General features: G+C 39.7%; 2 protein-coding genes across 2 annotated transcripts in view; both read right to left on the bottom strand.

Annotated features, from left to right (window-relative positions):
* The window catches only part of rars1 (arginyl-tRNA synthetase 1), a 33,069-nt gene extending 20,816 nt beyond the window's left edge, over nt 1-12,253 (bottom strand). The window contains exons 1-11 of the mRNA XM_042007628.1: nt 12,085-12,253; nt 11,015-11,149; nt 9,839-10,027; nt 9,472-9,580; nt 8,559-8,659; nt 7,744-7,865; nt 7,546-7,666; nt 6,519-6,648; nt 6,329-6,433; nt 5,897-6,075; nt 4,693-4,802 (exon numbers count right to left, since the gene is read on the bottom strand). Of these exons, the coding sequence (XP_041863562.1) occupies nt 4,693-4,802; nt 5,897-6,075; nt 6,329-6,433; nt 6,519-6,648; nt 7,546-7,666; nt 7,744-7,865; nt 8,559-8,659; nt 9,472-9,580; nt 9,839-10,027; nt 11,015-11,149; nt 12,085-12,129 (1,346 nt within the window). The 5' untranslated portion in view covers nt 12,130-12,253. The remainder of the gene's footprint in view (nt 1-4,692; nt 4,803-5,896; nt 6,076-6,328; nt 6,434-6,518; nt 6,649-7,545; nt 7,667-7,743; nt 7,866-8,558; nt 8,660-9,471; nt 9,581-9,838; nt 10,028-11,014; nt 11,150-12,084) is intronic.
* Nucleotides 12,254-14,591: 2,338 nt separating this feature from the next.
* Nucleotides 14,592-20,180, bottom strand: part of wwc1 (WW and C2 domain containing 1) — a 56,053-nt gene continuing 50,464 nt past the window's right edge. The window contains 3 exon segments of the mRNA XM_042007627.1: nt 14,592-18,228; nt 18,304-18,422; nt 18,505-18,735. Coding sequence (XP_041863561.1) covers nt 18,162-18,228; nt 18,304-18,422; nt 18,505-18,735 — 417 coding nt within the window. The 3' untranslated portion in view covers nt 14,592-18,161.

Raw genomic sequence — 20,180 nt, 5'->3', positions numbered from 1 at the left:
GAAAAAATACATATAACTTTTTAAATTCTAAATAATAGATTTTCCTTTTATTTTGTTGTTTAGAAATAAGAAAAATTAAACATTGGAAACAAATTAAGTTCCAGCCAAATGATCTAAGCTTCTCTGTTTGGACTCATTTAAAACATTTACTATTTCTGAGCACCTGGCTGCTTTATGACGTATGCAACCAGCACCACCTGGTGGACATTTGCTGCATCGCCTCATCTCTGGTGTCCATCCAACACAAAGCGTTTGCATTTTTTGGGTTATTTCAGTGCAGTGACGCAAAATTGTCATCTTGATTTAATGTTTCTATTTTACAGCTTCAGTTTGACCTTTTCCTGCTAAAATTACCTGCAGGTTGAATCCGTTTTACAGGCTTCTTAGTTTTAGTTTTTATGCTGAAATAAGCAAACTTTAGCTTTTATTATTATTATCATCATCATCATCATCATCATCATCATCATTACTATTTTTATTATTATTATTATGAAAAGTAAAATATTATAATTTGGTTAACAAAACAAATATACATAATTATAGGCCTCCCAATTGAATAATTTTGACTTCTGCTTCCGATTAGGACAAATAAAGGTCTGAATGTGTCTGTCCACAGTGCGCTTTTCTTTTTCTGCCATTTGTAAATTGACAGTGAAGATTTACCACTGATGAGTGTCTGCATCATTTGTAAGTAGGCCTGTGTTGGAGGAGAAAAAAAAAAAAAAAAAACTTTGAAAGAAGCTTTGAAAATACTGGAAAGATACATAAAAAAAGATTACATAATTCAAACTAAATAAATAAGTAAATGAATCAGATTATCAAGAGCCTTATACCCATAAAGCTCCCTTGGCAAAGCAAATTTGTTTGGCACAACACAGCAGCCAAACCATCATTCTGCTGCCACCATGCTGGAAGGGACAAGTTAAAAAATTTTTTTAAAACATCTGAGACGCTCAAAGCTGCAATCTGGAAACATTTCGGGTTCAGAAAGGATCCAGAAAGATGAGCCTGAAAAAAGCAAAGTGATATGCAGGGCATGCCAAATGGAAGTGAAGTATTGCGGAAATACAACCAACCTCAGGAACCATGCTGCGACATTACTAAGATCTCATGCTCGAGCCGTCCACCGGGCCGTAACAGATAAAACTCAAACAAACTGTGGAACTACCAGCCAATTCTGCACGTTTTTTCTAAATAAATGAGGCGACTGCTTCATCTGCAAGGATATGCGCCCATATTCCGTTGTTGAAAACGAGGGCTTCAGACGGCAAATTAAAGTAACAGAACCGCACTACATCTTTCTAAAGAAGTAATTCCAACTTGTACCAATCAGTAAAAAACAAAACATGAGAAAAGTAGCTTCAGTCAGCAGAGAGGGCGGGCGTCACAAGTGGTACTTGGACATCCGTGGCTACAGAATCTGACATCACATAGACGAGGAGTGGAACCTCATTTTGTACATAGTACAGACCACAGAAGTAGAAACTAACCATCGTTCTGCCGGTCTAGCTGAAATGTTGACGGTGGCGATAGAGGAGTGGGGGCTGATGAGTAAAGACCCAGCCATGCTGACCGACAACGCGGCACATAGGGTCCATGTGGTTGAGATGACCACTGCTTTGCCCACATCATCAACCTCGCCAGCTGGTCATAAACTCCCAAATATTGCACGCCTGCTTGGGAGAGTGAGGCACATCACAAAGTTCTTTCATGGCAGTACAACAGCCACCCGCATTCTCAAAGAAAAACAGAGGCTACTGCAGCTGGAAGCACACAAGCTCACAGTTGATGTCGTGACCCGGTGGAACAGCGTGTTGGAAATGCAGGAACACTTTCTGGAGCAGCAACCTGAAGTCCACAGAAATAAAAAGGATCTGTGCAGCCTGAAAAAAGGAAGACATAACGGATGCACAAGATGTGGTCAGAGCTCTGAAGAAGACGGCCACTCAAGTCACGTCAGAAGAAAAATCACCAACTCTCTCAGTGATTGCACCCTGGCATCCCTGCTGCTGGAGGGGATGACCAGCCTTCCAGAAGACTCCAGAGTTGTTAAGGAGATCACAGATAAGATCAAGAAAAACCTGAGCACAAGGTAGGCCTATGATGAGTGTGTGTGAGAGGGAAAGAGAGCTCCATTATGTGTGTGTGTGTGTGTGAGAGAGAGAGGGTGAGGGAGATAGTTGAGTATATAACTGTATCTTAAAGGAAACATAATTAAAGAAAATATTATCCTCCTGATGGTATAAATTGATTTAAATGAGGTAAATTTAAATTTTAGGTATGTGAACCAGAAGGACCTGCTGCATGCCGCCTCAGCTGTCGGTCCACGCTTCAAAGCTCTGCCATTTCTGAGTGTTGAGGAGCGAGACGGCACCTTTACACTCCAGATTGAAGCAGTGGGTGGGACGGAGGAAGAAGCATCTCATGTAAGTATTAAGAAACCTTGTGGAAAAGTCCAAGCAAATCCTACTTTGTTCTTAAACTCTCTCACTCCCCCCCCCCCCCCCCCCCCCCCCCCCCCCACACACACACACCCCTCCGTATAGAATATAAATTAGATTTACAATTCAATTACAAATTAGAGTGGAGGAAGAAGTAAAACCCAAATCACCTGCACCTAACCCCAACCAATCCAGCACCTTGGAGTCTCTCCTCGGGGAAGCCATACAAACCAAGAGAGGGGGGAGGGGCACAGAAAACTCGAGCAGAGGAGGCAGAAGACGAGTTAAAAGGTGCAGGACAAGGAGACCTGCAGGTCTGCAGGACAGTCCTCTGGTCTGGTGGAGGGAGAATGAAAAGGACTTTCCTCTTTTAGCTCGCATGGCAAAGCGATATTTCTGTGTCCCTGTGACCAGCATGGCATCAGAGAGGTTTTTTTTTAACCTGTTGTGGCCACTAGGATATTCAGCAGTTTCCTGTCATTAATGTCCCAATTTTCATATTTTACATCATCCAAGTACATGTTAAACTCAAAAGGAGTGTTGACTCCAACAGATCCACACATGTCTGTGGATCTTTTCCCATTAGGGTCTAAAAAGCTAGCAGGTCCAAAAGATATGAGTGTGTCTGGGTGTATTGATCCATGTTTTATTGCTTTATGTCTGCATGACATCAGTAAATTATATAGGTTCTGGTTTATAAGCAAATGCTTCAGTATGTGGTGCTAATCTCTGATGTAGATGCTGGTTAGGTGTGGATCTTGCTCTAATCTGAATGCACTAGTGCTCATTCTTTTTCAAGTCAATAAGTTACATGTGAAAGCAGCTGCATCTTATTAAGCTGCATTTAGAAATGAAAGAGGACATAAAGTAAGTTTTAAACTACATTTATTAACCATAGGGTTTCATACAGGGGCTCTGAAACTGACTACATAATAAACTTAGCTAAAAAAAAAATCAATTGTTCCTTCCTAAATAAATTTGCCTTTGGCTTAAGGGTTTGATTTATACAACAACTGGAAAACTGTGCTGAGACCAAATAAAATCCAAAACTATGAGGAAGAACAGGGGATTTAAGTGACTTAGAAAGTTGTCTGTTGAATGAATGGGTAGACTGGTTGAAGATGATAGAAAGGCAACAGGAAGTCCAATAAGCACTGGTTCCAACCAAAGTCTGCAGAACAGCATCTCCGATCTTCCTTCTCCTTAACATGAGTGTGTCTCACTGATCTGGCCCCAAGTTTCTGGTCTCGTGTTAAATCTCCATTTTATTAAACTCACAGGGGTACAGAAAAAAGCACACTCAAGACCTGATTAAGAAGTTAGCAAGATATTATTTTCAAGAACTGAAAAAGAGCCAAAACTGTAAAGACAGCAAGTGAAATTCAACCAGCGGAGCCATTTCCAGAGGCAGAATGTTTTAAAGCCCACAGCTGAGCTGCAGGATCTGCTTTAAAACCTGGAGCACACAGGTGATCTGGAGATGTGGCAAATGAACCCTTTACTGAAGCAAAAACAGGGAACATGTGACAGCTGACACATTTTCAAACCTCATCACGAACTCATTTCATCCATAAAAGAAAAAAAAAAGGTCAATGTAATTTCATCTAATCTCATTTTTCCATACAGCTCCAAAAGAGCCGTTTATTTGATTCAGGTGCTGGAGAAGGGAAGCATCTAAAAGTTGCGGGATAGTAGATCTCCAAGACTGGATCGGAGATCTAGTGGCGTTTTAAGACTTAAAGCTCTGGTGAAATCACTGGAAGTTTAATCATTAACCTGTTTTTGATGCAACAGACGTTTTGGACGAGTCTCCTTTAGACTAACCTGGTAAAAACAGAAAGAAGGCTAAATATAAATAAAAAAACTTCACAGTGAACAGCCATCAATGTTTCTCTGCAGTTTGGATCACTGACTTCATGCCCTCGTCTAAAAATGTTCTGGGTCATTTCTAACAATCATTGCTGGATTAATTGCTTCTGAACTTTTGTAATTAGTTGGGGTGAAACAAGACAACCCTCTGGACTCCTTATCTGGAAGCTTCCTGAACCAGAAGCCACCAATCTGATCTTCAGCAAACAGACAAGCTGCGTTCAGCTGCCGCTGAGCTTACATCCAGTCTGGGGTTGAAAAACTTCTGAGAAACGACTACATGAAGCACTCAGGCCGATATCAGGAGAGTCTGTGATGTGTTGAGAGGATGAAAGCCATTTGCAGCCTCAGCGCAGGGCAGCCGTGTGTGTTGTTCACTCACTTGTCCTCCCCGAGCACCACTCCGAAGCCTGCATGCTCCACCCGGGTCACCTGGGGGTTGTACCAGCCGATCATCTGAGCCGCGGCAAACACCACCTGGAAGTGAGTGCCCTGAGGGACAAATCCAAACACAGAGACACAATTTTAAGGTCAGACCATTCTTTCAAGTTCAAGAGTACTTTCATTCAGTCACTGTAGCCTAAAGAAAAAAAAAAAAAAAAAAAAAAAAAAGACTAAAACAGCATCCACACATCAATGACACAAACTCCGAAGCCTGAACGTTCCTCCGCCTGCCTCAGGGATGCAACGACTGTTCAGACACATGATGATTTAACGGTTTCATCAACCTCTGCAGATAATTCTACAAACTTCCCTGGAAAGAGCTCAAAAAAAAGTCTTAAACTTTTAAATAATGTAAACACAGACCAATGTGTGGCGCAGCGCCTCAGATTTCAGTGCTCAAAAATAACTTGTGAATGGTGCCAACTAATTTAATTACGTTAATTATGACATGACAAGCCCCATACATCTGTCATTTCTTTGTTATGACACTGACACATATTTACCCCAGTTCACTGTTTTTGGCAGGACTCTTCTCTAGCACAGTAGCTGCAAGGTAGTAGAAAGGATTTATATTTCAGCTTTGCAGGGGCGCGTCTAGAAAAGTTTTAATGGGGCGCCAAGCAGGAGTACTGACCAGGAAAAGGGGGGCACCACAAACTGCTACCTAGTCTGTGGGAAATGTCACAACCTTACTCTGTTTGGCTCAAATATGAGGCTTGTTAAATCCATCCACAGCAGAACCAGAGAGATGCATCTGAACCTTCAGCTGATCCTCTACTGTTGGCCAAAGCTTCATCAGAAATGGTCTCCATGGAGACGTGGCTGTCAAAAAGCCAATCTTAAGGAAGGGAAACAAGGAGAAAAGGCTGCTGAGGTAGGTCACATGACCCAAGAACAAGACTGAAAATCAGAGGCAACAGGTCTGATGGTGGGATGGATCCTCCCCAGAACCTGGATTTTATTACTGAAGCAGTGAAGGTTCATCTGGACAAAGAACGGAACAAAAGGCAGAAACATCCAAAGAAGAGCTTTGGAAAGTCCTTGAAGGAACCTGCAGAACTATTCCTGAAGACCCTTTAATGGAGGAAACAGGAATGAAGACCCCCCAGACTGATCAAACCGAGTGATTCTGCTCCACTCACCTGCCCACTGTCTGTGACATAGATGATGACGTCGGCTTTCTCCTCGAACAGTCGCTGATGCAGCGCGGCCAGGTCCGACGTGTCGTAGGTGTAGCCGCCATCCGACTTGACAATGGTGAGCGGGATGGACTGACCTGGTGCGAAGATGATCTTCCGACCCTCGTCCATCTCCACCAGGCCTAAAGAGCGAGACAGACAGACAGACGGAGGAGATGAAGGTAAATGATAGTTTATAAGACAAAAGAATAATGAAGGTGTTACTGGAAAGAAAAACGAGACGATAGAAATATAAAACCAGAGAGAAATGAGCAGAACCATCTGAGAGAGAAAATATGAGAAAACAGCTCCTCCTGGTGGTGACGACTGGTAACTACAGATTATAATTTAGAAAAGTGAAATTATGGAATAAAAAAAGAGCTGCTGCATTCTCACCTTTCTCCTCAAACTCCTTCACCACGTTCGTCATCAGGTCCTGGTAGTACGACTCTCCTCTTTCAATGATCTTCACGTCCAGACAGTCATAGACTTTCTGAAACTCTGAAAAAGATATCTGAATCATCTCTTCTCCCCCATCTGCTTCCTTTCAGGACTGGTTTCCACCCAGTTTAACTTAGCCACCCACCTCTCCTGGACACGTCGCAGATGAGGTTCCAGGCTTTGATGAAGTCCGGTTCTTTGCTCTGCAATCTGACCACACACTGGTACGCTCGCTTCTTAAAGTCCTCGTCCTCATCAAAGCGTTTCTTCGACTCCTGATGAAGGAGGAGGAAGAGGAGGAGACAGATTTAACATGTAACTAACAACAGACTAACCCACTGTGCAGATTTTTCTGGATCTTTCAGATTCAACTACAAACCAATGAACCATGAAGCTAACGTCATCACATGTAGAGAAAACGGCTGACTGCACGTTATTAAAACACACCAACTCTGATCTGGGAACTTTGTTCCTTCAGTATTTAGGGAATATTTCCTCCGATGGGTCAGCGAAGCATCGTCTCTTTGTTTTAATCAGCTGCTACCTTCGTTAGTGTTTGCATCAAATGTTCAACATGACAGAGTCGACCTCTTCTGGAGTGTGAGACGTGCAGCACAGAAAATGTTTGCACACATTACACAGCAGCAATGCTAGCATGTAGCACAGAAACATGACGGGGAGAAACTCAGCTAAAAGACTCTACCAAGCATTGACCTCCAAAACCAAATACAGTTCAAACCCCAGGCAATTAAATCGGAATGTAAGAAACCATGAGAACAGCTCCTTCCACTTTGGCGCTTCAGCTAATTTTTCCACTTCAAGCAACCAAGGTGTCGTATGACAGCAGAGACTCTGCTGGTTACAAAGATGTCTGTCTCATCACTGTGAGACAGAAACTCCGAAGTTCAGCAGTGGCTAAGATTTTATAAAAATGATGTTCTAAGAGCAACGCTGGAACATTTGTGTGCAGTCAAATTAAAAAGTTCAACCAACAAAAGTTATTCTGGAGCACTGTTAGCATCAAACTGCGAACATCTTCGTATCTTGTTTGTTCCAGACCCAAATTCAGAAGAAAATGAGACCCAAAGAAAAAGTCCCGAGTCACCAACAGAAAAGTGATGTCACTTCACTTTAACCTCCAACTTAAACTCAAACAGCAGGAAGTGACTAACTTTGTAGAAAGCCTGCAGGTCGCTGATGGGCGGCGACGCCGTCAGGTAGTTTGGAAATTTATCCTGCAGGTGAGCGATCAGCATCCCGAACTGGGTCCCCCAGTCCCCGACGTGGTTCAGCCTGCAAACGGAGACAGACCTGAGTCACAGAGCGTCGACATCAAGTGACAGAAAACAGAAGCTCAGACCGCAGCCGACCTGAGGACGTCGTAGCCCAGAAACTCAAAGAGCCGACACATGCTGTCCCCAATGATGGTGGAGCGCAGGTGGCCCACGTGCATCTCTTTGGCGATGTTGGGAGAAGAGAAGTCCACCACCACCTGAACAACAAGACAACGTGGAGGTGAAGTAAACAATAAACACGGAAAAATTCTGATTAATGTGGTGCAGAAAATTAAAAAAATTTGTTTCACACCAAAATACTGAGGCATAGAAATAACAGTTTTTGTATGAAGGTAGTCGAAGTAGATGTGCTGCTCAGGTTTGATCACATGAGGGCGCCATTGAGCACTGAACATAAACCCAGATTTTACAATAAAGAAGTTAAACAAGGTGTCTGTTTTACCTCTTTATACTACCGACATTAAGAAAACTGAATAAAAATCAACTGGTCGGCTGTTTGCACTCAACACGTCAGCATTTTATGGGCATGTCTTGGGTGCTTACCCGTAAAGTAAAACCTGCTTTACAGGTAAATGAGAAATTGGTATTCACCAATCTAAGAGGAAAGCTACGAACAATTCCACATTCGTAAATCTGATGGAGTTTTCATTAAAAACTCCTTAAGTTAAATTTAAAAACAAATTTAAAGGCATTATGTAACTTTCTGAGGAAGCTTTTTTCATTGCACTTCATCACTTCATGTTCAGGTGTTTTCTTCCAGCTGTGATGGAGCACAATGTTTTTAACGTGGAGAAGCTGATGGCGAGGGGCAGAAAACATTCAGACCGTCTACAGCTGCGGCTTTATTAATGATGACATGAGACAGAAGCAGGAAAATTATGTGGACAAACCTTCTTCCTGGATGAGAGCGGCGGGGGCTGAACTCCGTTCACCAGCAGGTTGCTTAGCAACTTGGACACAAACGACCTCTTCAGGTGGATGTTGATGAAACCTGAAAACAGAACGAAGATCAGAGCCGAATCAGAAACAGAGCAACAAAAGAAAAAAGTGTAAGCAGGTGTGGCTGGACATGAATAAATAGACTGGCCATTTAGTGAAATTATTTCAATGTTTAAATCATTTTAGACACTTTAAATAATATTCAGAAATATTTAAATTTGTTCTAATAAGAATTAAAAAATACTGAAAAAGGGAGAAAGAAAAAATGAAAAAAAGATTCAAAAATCCCACCAACAACAAAAACAATAATATTAACGATAAACAATATCACTTGTACTAAAGATGCAATAGAGGTCAATAACTAAATGAAATGTGCTGCGTGGCCATTCTGAGGTGATTTGTTCTAATAATGAGAAATAATAATAAAAAGAACACTGGAAAAAAAAACGAAGAATGAAGCTGGACGGCACAGAACAAGATCCGGGTTTTCCAAACGGAGGATTACTGGGGCAGCGCTCCCAGACCTGGATGCTCTGCATGCAGGACGTCTGCAGAGACGAAATAAACCTACACAGGACCAGCAGCTCGACCAGCTAGAGCGCCACATCCAGCTCAGGGTGCCAAAGGCTGATTCGGTCCTGGATCTTTTCCACTTTCACTCAGGTCAAAGTTTGCCGGCAGATCGGCTAAATGTCGCGTCTCCTCGGCTCTGTTCACTAACAATCTGGTGGCTGTATTTTTATTTGGGTTTTGGAAGGAGATCGGAGACATGGATGCACGACTGACTGGTGTCTGTTCAGACTGGACCTAAAAAAGGATTTCCCTAGATCTTCTTTAATAACCAAGTCGATGCAGAGCTCCTACCGGGTCCTGCAATCTCAGTTTTCTGGACGAGTTCGTTGTCTGGTAGGTTCTGGACGATCTTCTCTGCAATCTCCCTCGGGTTCACCTTCAACCCCTTCGCCTTCAGCATCTGCAGCACAACCATGAAAAAAAGCTCAGATTTAAAGAAGCTTTTAACTTTCCCACCGGGTGTCCATCATCGGTTCATCAACAGTTTAATGAGAGACTGGACACAACCGGCTGGCAGGAAACACCAAACTGCTACAGAAAAATCCTTTAAACCGAATGTAAAATATGAACTAATAGAAGAAAACAAATACTGGAGCAGAAACGAGTCAACCCCATGTAGAAACACGGGTCTGTGGTTTTCCAGATGTGGGAGTCTGACCTGGGCCAATGCCATGGCACTGTTGCACTGGTAGTCTCCGAACTTGGCCTGCTGGTTTGGCGTGACGGCGAGCGGCGGGTTGTCGAGCTCTGGACACGACACCCGGATGGCCTCGCCGAAAATCTCCTGCAGACGCTGGTTGATGTTCATCATGGCTTTGCTGCAGTGAGTCGTGTCCTCCTGCAGACTCTGCAGAAACAGACTGGATGAAGATGAGGCTGATAGAGCAAAACCTCATCAGACGAGCCGAGCTGAGGAGTTGCAGATCTGAAACTATCCTTCACAACTAGGTTGTTTCATTTTATTGTCAACAAAATCATAAAAAAATAATCATTTTTATTTTCTGTCTCAGTTTACTTGGTTCCATGTGTTCAATCTCGTCACAGCTCTGAAACTGCTCTGGTCAAAGTGTTAAATGACATTAGACTGAATACTGATTCTGGTTCTGTAGGTCTCAGTGCTGCGTTTGTTACAGAACTTTAACATTAATTATAACAGTTATGCAGATGATACACAACTTTATGTGTCTCTGTCACCAGACAACTGCAGCCCAACAGACGTACTGTGTCAGTGTCTGGAGCAAATAAACACCTGGATGAGATGCTGCTGGTGGAGTTTTAACCAGGACTAAGAGATCTGAACACATCACACCAGTTATAAAATGTTTACACCAGCATCTGTGATACGTTCAGATAATATAAACCTAGCAGAGCTCTTAGATCCAAAGACTCTGGTCAACTAGTCCAGAGTCCAGACTAAACATGGAGAAGCAGCATTTAGCTGTTATGCTGCAAACAAGTGGAACAAACTGCCAGTGGAGATTAAACTTTCACTAAATGTAGACACTTAAATCCAAGTTAAAAACATTTCTTTTCTCAAGCACCTATGCAAGAAATTTGCACCATATCTGTTAACTTAACTAGACTGTTGCTTGCTTTTCATAGATTTAGCTATTTTATATGATTTTATCAGATTTTAGGACACCCTTTAAATGATTATTTCCTAATTATCTTGTGCTATGTAAAACACTTTTAACAGCTTTTATGTCTGTCATGCTATAAAATAAATTTGCCTTGCTGACATCTAACAGACAACTTGGCAACGATCCTGACTAGTTCACAGCCTGTCACTGACTGACTCGCAGCGGAGTCGTACGACATCTCGACCATCACTCACCCTCTTGAGGACGTTGAGGCGATACTTCAGTTTGGCGTTCTCCTCTCGCAGCTCGTCCAAACGTGATGACTGACTCAAGTTCTGTGGGTTTTTCAGACTCTCGATCTCAGCAGACAAGCTGTGGATCTCCCGCTCCTGGAGAACAACAAGTAAATAAAAAAAGAGCATTCAAAACACAAGAGCCTATTTTTTAATTTTTTTAAAAAGAGCCTATGTAGTTTATATGAGTCAATCCACAAAAGCAAAGTTCAAAGTTCATTCTGGCACATTGTAAAGTACCCTGACAATAAATCAGGTTAAACTGTACATCAAAAGGAAACCAAAAGTATTTTCCTCATTATCAGTAAAACAATAAATCAATAAAGTAAACATTAACAGATCGCAGCTCATCAGATGAGGACATGCTGCCTCCTCAAAGATATAAGAGGGCGAATTAAACATTTACTGTTTTAAACTGCTGGTGAAACAAAGAATCTGGACCATATCTAGTCTTTAGTTTTGCAATCCAACAGAGATTTTACAGAAAAATCCGGATAATGAAATCAGTTTTCAACTAGAAAAACATAACTCAAATCCTTGGTATGCCCACCAGAGGTCGCCACAGCGTACTTTAACGACATCAACTTTAAAAGGAGCTCCAATTATGTTTCAAGATTGTGCTGAATAAACAAGGATTTTCAGAAATAGCATTGTAGTTAGTCTAAGAATTCAGCACAAATTGTAGACGTCAAAAAAAGATAACACTAAAAACCTCTTCATAACACTATCTTCATGTCGCATGGCACCAAAATTAGAGATGACAATAAACTTTTTATATTTTCTCTACAAGTAACCGTATGTAATGTAAGCCGAACGTGCCATTAAATTCTAACTTATAAATAAATATAGTTTATTTTATAAGAAGATTCAGTTCTGTGCGATAATAAGTGAAACGCATTAAAAAGGCAATTTCGTGAATGAAGTTTGGAGCAGCGTTGACGTTTAGCCACCACACTGACGCCGGTGCAACTAAACACACGTTTAGCCGAGTAGCTAATGTTAGCCGTTCCTTCCATATACCGATGGCTGACCTGCTGTTGTAGCCGGGCTGTGTACTCGGTCAGTGGGTCTCCCATCTTTCTGAAACGCCAAGGGAAAACTCTCCTGTAGACTAAGGTCAGAATCTCGTGGCTGATGAAACAAACTGTGATACGAGGAAGAAGTTCGCAACTTTACAGCCCATTTCCGGCGCTGGGGATACTTCTTCGTAGGTTTTATAACATGGATGCTCAAAGTTATACAGCGCCACCTATCGCCACCCATTTAACGTTTAGTGTAGAACTCAAGGCGCTAATTTATAGTTTTTGCTACTTGTCTTTACTTTCCCCCTCTATTAACTACATGTAATTACTATTTTCTTTTCAGTTCAATTCATAATTCATAGAAATGTCAGCTTATATAAAATGTAACACTGTTAAGCATTATTTAGTATTTCAACTGGTTTAAGTATATTTGAAACAAATTATCTGCAGGTTATTTACCATGACAGACATGACAAAATAGGCAAAAAAATTTTTAAAAATAAATACAAATAATCAAGCTGTCCAAAAATGTAAATATACACTTGTCATAAGTAATGTATCTTGTCCCACATGACCTGAATACTAGTGTTTGTGGCTCAGATATTTACTATCTTGACCGCAGGGAAGAATGGAGGACCGAAAATGCCAAAGTAAAAGATATATACTAATAAATGAATGGATGGATGGATGGATAGATAGATGGATGGATAGATGGATGGATGGATGGATGGATGGATGGATGGATGGATGGATGGATGGATGGATGGATGGATGGATAGATGGATAGATAGATAAAATCTATTAGGTAATTTGTAGAATGTGACAATAATTAATATTTTTGTCATTTTGAACTGTTTAACATTATAATGCCAAAGTATAAAATAAATACAGAAATGTAAAAATGGTTAAAACTAATAATGTGGCAATAAATTATACAAAAATATTTTTAAAACATAATTTTGTTAGGTAATTTACCATTTCACAAAAATGTTTTTATTGTAATTTTAAACTGTTTTAACATTGTATTCATTCACTTTGTCATTTAATTTTCAGTTGTATTCACCTAATTAGTTTTTTAAAAGAAAAAAATCGTCCTTTATTTTAATAACCAATTTCTTTATTTGTACCTGTATAATTTTCTTGTAATATTTTCTTTCTCCTAAAAAATGTTTTGTATTTTTTCTGTCTTTCCAATCTTGCACTTTCTTTCGAAGTATTTCTCCAAGCACATTTCTATCAGTGTCTTTTACATTTTAGTACACATTTCTGCCCCATTATGTAGATGATGGGAGCCATCTGTTAAGGCATGTCTGGAGGGCAGCTCTTAAAATTAATACAACTAAAAATTAAATAGCAAACTGTGGCAATAATATAAAGTTCAACTGAAACAGTTTTACAAGAGAAATTTCAATTCATGTTACATTTTATGAATTAATCGATAATGTTTTGGTTTTTAATAGTATTTTAGCATAATTTATTGGCATATGGATTAGTCTATTGAGACAGTTTAATTATGCTGTATTCATTTTTAATGTAGACACAACTTGACTTTTGTGCCAGGTCATAACCTAAGTGAACCCTTACCTAAACCACTGGCATCACTTCGGTTAAAAAGATGACCAAAAACAATACAACAAGAAATCTTCATACTCACTAAGACCATGTTGGCTGCCTGTATATTGCCTGAGATGCAAAACCTAGCATCAAAACAATAATTCTGATTTTTTTTTTCATCAGCAAATAAGCCTTAGCAGTATTTTTATGAATTCTACAGGAACAAATATCAACTGTGACTCAGATTAGAAAAATTTCATACCACTGATTATTTAGTCTGGTTTATTTAGCTGAAGAAAATTCAGACACATTCAAGTACTGATCTGACCAAGGCACAAACCTAAGTTCTATGAGACCATTCCTCCGGTGAGACAGTGATATAGAGCTGAGTGTCATCAGCATAATTATAATCAGATACTTTGTTGGTTTCCATGATCCGAGCCAGTGGGAGCATGTAGATGCTGAACAGGGGCTCCAATACGGAGTCTTGGGGAACTCCACATCATCTTTAAGTAGATCTATAATTAAAAACCGATACAAAGTAGCAGAGAGTAGCATTCAAACCAGTTCAGTTGTTAAATTCCAAGAATTTGTGAAGCTGTAGATAAAACGTTTTCTGATCTTGTTGAGCTATGTGCCAACACGAGTCCAGATTAGGGCCCAAATATGTTTTCATTCTGGGGATTGTTTTGGTTGGACACATGGTATTGCCTCAGCTTGCTTTGGCCCCAAACTGGCAAAGTGGAATAGTGATTAATCCTTGTGTATAGAATGATTAAGTGACCCTGATTTGGGCCAGATCTGGACTAGTGTCACCAGAGAATGAACAGTACAGTGTACGTTCCTTGTGGTTGTAATTCAGTAAAAGAAGTTGTTCTGACTGAAAACAAACCTGAGAGACAGAGATTGTCTTTCGGAGTATCTGGAATATTATAATAATAATAAAAAAAATACAACACAAGTAAAAGAGAAAAACTTTTTATTTCTTGTGAAACTACAAAACATACTGTTTGTTTTTGTTTTGCTTTTTTGTGCTGGTGAAATATTTACAACTCTTGTTGACAGTACAGTGTCCGAGAATAAAATTCACAGCTTTTAGGGACTTTTGATAAAAAGAAAAACTGGAAGAAAAAAAAAAAAAACAAAAACATAAAAGCACACCCAAATCACAAAAGTGCAATAAATACATGCTGTACGTTTCTCATAACCTCCTGCAAACACACCACCAGGTTCATCAGCAGTCGTAATACAAAGATTCATTAGAAAAAAATAATATTAAAGGAGGAAAAAAAACAAAACAAAAAACAAACACAACCTACATGATGGACAATCATTTGGGACTAAGACATTTTTTTTCTCTGAATGATTTGTAGTAGCAAAAACCTACATTCCTTCATCCAGATCTGGTTTTAAACAAGACTTTTGGATTTAGAGGTTAATCAGCTGAGTTCTATTCTTTCATCTATCTGCTCTACAAACTGATCGTGTTTACCAAAACAAATGTTTCTCTAAATCTTCTCTCACATCAGACGAAGGTGGACGTTTAAGAAAAAACAAAAACAAAAGGGACAACGACTGTTTACATGTTGCTCTCCAAAGGCATACACTGCTATCTAAATCCAAAATGGATCGTCTAACCGGCAGTTTTCATCATCATTAACCTGATCGATATCAACCTGTCACAATTCAGATGTTGTCTTGATGCTGTGAAAACGGAGCAAAAAAAGAAAGAAGGTGATGTATGAACATCAGTGTGAGTTTGTGGAATAAAGTGGGAAAAAACATCCTTCATGTTTGTAGGTTTCAAAGGCAAAAAACTATCTGATCCAAAGTTTTATTAGATATAAAATAGAAAAAGATTTTACATTTTTGGTGAGAGGTAAACTCAGAAATGTTGCTGCATATTGTCACCAGAAAGGGACAGTACAAGCTACGCTGTAATTCAGTAAAATAAATAGTTGATCTAACCGAAACGAACCTAAAAGAGGAAAAAAAAAAAAAACAACTGTGGTGGACATCCAAGGAAGGAAAACAGGAATTATTTTAATCTCTTGGAAAATCTGGGATATTATCTCATATCTGGGAGACAAGTAGGGTTTATCCGCTCAGTCTACAAACATCTGGCGAGTCCCATCGTTTTAAACTTTAATGTGATTCACAGAAGTGTTTGCATCCACCCTAAGGTGTAAAAGTTTTTAACAGTAGATTTTTTCTTTTTTTAAAATTTCCATTCACTTTTCCGAGTTGCATCTTTTAAACTCAAATCAAACTCAGGCATGGAAACTCATTGCAGTGTTGTTACAGATTTTCCTGTCATGCATACTGACCGTGGCTACCATTAACTAAAGAAAAAAGGTATATCTGCCCAGACAAAGAAAACAAAACGGTTGTACTCAAACGTTTCGTCAACACATGCATCTAAAATGTTGCTGCAGGTCAAGAAACTCACTGACTGACTGGAAGAATTCAAAGTGGCACATGTTCAATGGCAAACCCCTGTTACTGATCCTCAGCCGTCAACGAAAACTGGATCTATCAGTTTGTTTAATTCAAAGCACACCTTCGCCTCACCTTACAGTCCCATAACAACCTCTTACATCATGATACCTACAACACCTTCCTGGGTTTCCATGAAGAGACTCCAACACCAAAACCACAATTATCTGTAGCTTTAAAGGTCTAATTTCCATCCAGAACTCAGTCAGATTAAAAAATTTGGTCCTGTTTTTTTTTCAACGTGGGTGAGTGGGAGTTGCCAATAGGGGGCAGCAGAAGCAGCAGATTAGACAAATAGTTTATTTCCACATACAGATGAATTTTAACTCTTGTTTTGCTCTGTTTTGGGTCTAGACCATCTTCTGAGGGAAATCTGTAGCACTATAGCAGCTAAATGTTCGTAGGCTGATCGTGTTAATGGATAAAGGAAACAAAAACAGTAACATCATGGGCTGTAAAACCAAAACAAGTGAGCTGAAAGACCCTTAGAGAGGTGCAACAATAGTTAGTGTAAAAGACGGGAAATAAACGGTGATATGTTCGGTCATGCTGGTGCACGCGCTGATGTCCAGTTAGAAGACCCTGATATGCTTCTGAAGTATTCAGTAAGGAAGTCGGAAACTGATTGAATGTTCATGATCAGGACAGGAACCAGCCAATCACAGAAGCACTGGACTTTTGTCTTTCTATTGGCTGACAGGTCTTCTTTCTTAAAGTCACTTCCAGTCTTACAATCAGTAATAAGTTCACAGTCATGAAAAATACACTTGATCTTCACTTAAACAATCACTGTGTTCTTCAACAATCATTCCAGGGTGAGGCAAAGGTTTCTGGATTTTCTTTCTTCCCAAAAACCCACATCAAGTTTTTATTTTATTTTATTTTTTTTTTTTAAACTTTTTCCTCAAGTTTCTTAAAGTGCAGACTATCCGATCAGCTACCTGAGTGTTAGTGGGGTTAGTGTCGTTTCTACACATTTTATTAAGGTGTTTAGAACTAGTAAGAGACAATAATGTGGACGTTTAAGGTTCGATTAATGATGAGCTGGTCTTTCTAACGTTTGTAAAAGCAAAGACAGACTCAAGTATTCCTCTCTGAGATGTGTAGTGTTTTGTGCAGGTAAGAGATAACATGAGTTATAATCCTTTAGATTTCAGTCTGTGTTATGGCGACACCTGTGGCCAGAGATGGGAACTGCAAATTTTTCTACACAGCGTCCACAGAAATCGATACAATAATTAGATTTCCTCTGTGCAAAAATACAAAAGTTTCCTGAAACATTTCCCACAAGATCTGTAAAAATAAAAAGAGGAAGATGCCACGTTTTTTTATTTATTCAGAATCAGTACAGATTAGATGATGGCTGTTTTTCTGTTAAGTTAACCAGAACCAGGTTAAACATAAAATTGAACAAAGAATCTACAGTTTCAGCTCAAAGTAGAGTTCTAACTCTGGCTGGATATTTCATCCTGAAATGCTCTGGGATTTGTAGTATTTTCTTTTTTAAAAGACTACAAATCTAAAGGATTATAACTCTTCTACAGATTGTTAAACACAAAGTTTTACATTCGTATTATTTACATCCATGAAACAAAGTGTTTTACTGTGTGCTTGTATGTGAATATAAAATTTTCAAAAATGCTCTAAGAAGTCAAATGTTATACATCTTTAAGGTTTAGATATTTATTTCATTTCACCGTTGGCTTAGATTTTTACTTCAGTACCATTTTTTATTTATTTTGTGCTATTAATGTACATATTTGTGCGGTTTTAGTTGTGTGCCTGTGTGTATTTTGCTGGAATGATCTGAAACAGCTAAGCGCTTATAAACAGCCGGTTAGTAACAGAAACAAAACAGCAGAATGAAATAATACGAGATCTTTAGCGGCGCTATCTCTAATTTACAAACTATCCACATTAGAAACGCTGAGCTCTGTGAAAACTTTTGTTTTCTGATTCTTCATGACACTGCCGAGCGTTCGCTTCGTGTGCGAGCAGCAGACTGCGACTCGGGAGGGAAAATACTTTGAAATGCTCTACACGTCGTCAGCTGGCAGGTTGGGGATGCAGGTCTTCGCTCGAGTGAAGAACGCCATTTTCTCTCTGAAATCACATGGACAGTCAGGACACATCTTCATCTTTAAGGAAAGCTCTAATAGAAGCAGATGGATCTCCTACCTGAAGGTCTGGACCTCGGGGACCTCTTTCCGGCTCTGGCCACGGATCTTGTGGACGTCCTTGGCTGCGGCCCTCATCATCTTCTCCACCCGCTTCTCCTGCAGCTGCTCTTCCCGAGTCTGAGCCGGACAGGAGACGTTACAGCCTCAGCGGACGACAGACACTGAACTGTTGGCTGGAGGCAGTTTCTGGATCACCCACCTGTTTCTCGGCCTGCTTAAGGAGGAGCCGGAAGTGTTCGTCCTCTTGGACCCAGGTGGGCAGCTCTCTCTGACCTTGCTGCCTCGCCGTCTCCAGCTGCAACTTCAGCTCACGCAGAACCTGAAGCTCCTGCACCAGCCGGGCCTGCCGCGTTCGAGACACCTGCAGGTCCAACTCCAGGTCCAGGGAGGTGCGAAGCAGACCGTCCAGGCCTTTGACCTGCACAGGGGGCTGCAGGGAGGACAAGAAGGAAGCTGAAGTTTCAATCCCAGTATAAACCAGTCTGTAGAAGTTGAAGCTTTTAATCCCAGTCAGCATGCAGACATGATTATGAGGCTAAAATGATGTAAAATGAATGTAATAGATATAGCAGCATAAAGGCCGACCAGAAGAAGGAAGCAGAATTTATTACTAACAGAACTTTAGAAATAACACACAGATCAACAGTGACCAAACCTTTTCTCATCTGCACATCATTCTCTCAAGTCTTGGCTTTCAGGAGAAAAAATATTGGCACAGAAACAAACACACAACAGAAACTATTTCCATATTTCCACTTTTTCCTCATTTCCAGTTATTGCTGCTACTATTTACCTGCTATCCTCACTAAACCAACTGCAACAATTTACTGTGCAGGTTATTTTGTAATTATCAAGGAACCACTGGGAGTCTTCTGTCTTTTTATTGCTCAATTTTTCACTATTTCTTTATGGTTTAAATAATAAACAGAGCCTGAACTCTGTTGATTAAATCAGTTTGTTCTTCATCTTTTATCTCATCAGTATTTCCTGTCTTCCTGCTTCCTGACAGTTCTGTAACAAAGTCACATTCAGTGTCATCTGCTCCCGTTGGAGGACGATGAAGAGCCTGTTGGCATATTTCTGAGCTTTGTTTGCTCAACGCCTCCCAGCAAAGTGACTGAATGTTTAACGCAGCTCTGACATTTAACAGCAGCTATTAACCCCTCGTGTTTCAGACACGCTGAGGTGCTGCTGGTGTCGTCCTTCCAGCTTCACAGCTTCGTGTTTTCATGGGTTTCGAGTATGTGCAGAATAATCCGGGACGAAGCCCAGAAGTCTGAGATCAGAATACAGGTAAACTTTTCTGAGTTTAGTCCACCGGGCTGGAAACGGTCCCCGACACCACAGAGGAAGGCCATTTTCATAATTAATTAATTAATTTAATTACTAAATAAATGTTAAAAGTTAATCAAGCAGGTCTGTCAAATAAATACTAAAATAAATCAAATAAATTAATTTAAATACATTTTTAATAAAAAAACAATAATAAGAAAAAATAATTTTTTTTTGAAAATTAATTTGTTTTTTAAACAGGTTTACATTTATTTACATCTGGGCGTTTTTTTTTTTTTTTGTTTTGTTTTTACATGTTCTGCTGCATTTTTATATTTGAAGGATTCCTGGTGGTTTTCATATTTAAAACATAGATTACATAAATTTAATTTCACTGACATATTAATTCATTTTAGCATTTCATTTAGTTTTGATTAATATTGAAAAAATTGTATATATATTGATTTCAAAATAAACTGGGGACTCGCCAACAGAAAATTCTGTCTCCAGAAAAGAATAAATTAATAAATAATGAATAAAAATTAATAAATGAACATATGAGTGAATGAATAAAACTAGACAAATAAAAAATAAATTAATTAC

The sequence above is a fragment of the Melanotaenia boesemani genome, chromosome 15 (genome assembly GCF_017639745.1).
Source record: "Melanotaenia boesemani isolate fMelBoe1 chromosome 15, fMelBoe1.pri, whole genome shotgun sequence".
NCBI lineage: Eukaryota > Metazoa > Chordata > Actinopteri > Atheriniformes > Melanotaeniidae > Melanotaenia > Melanotaenia boesemani.
The sequence above is the reverse complement of the archived record's forward strand: the minus strand, read 5'-3'. Positions and strand labels throughout refer to the sequence as shown.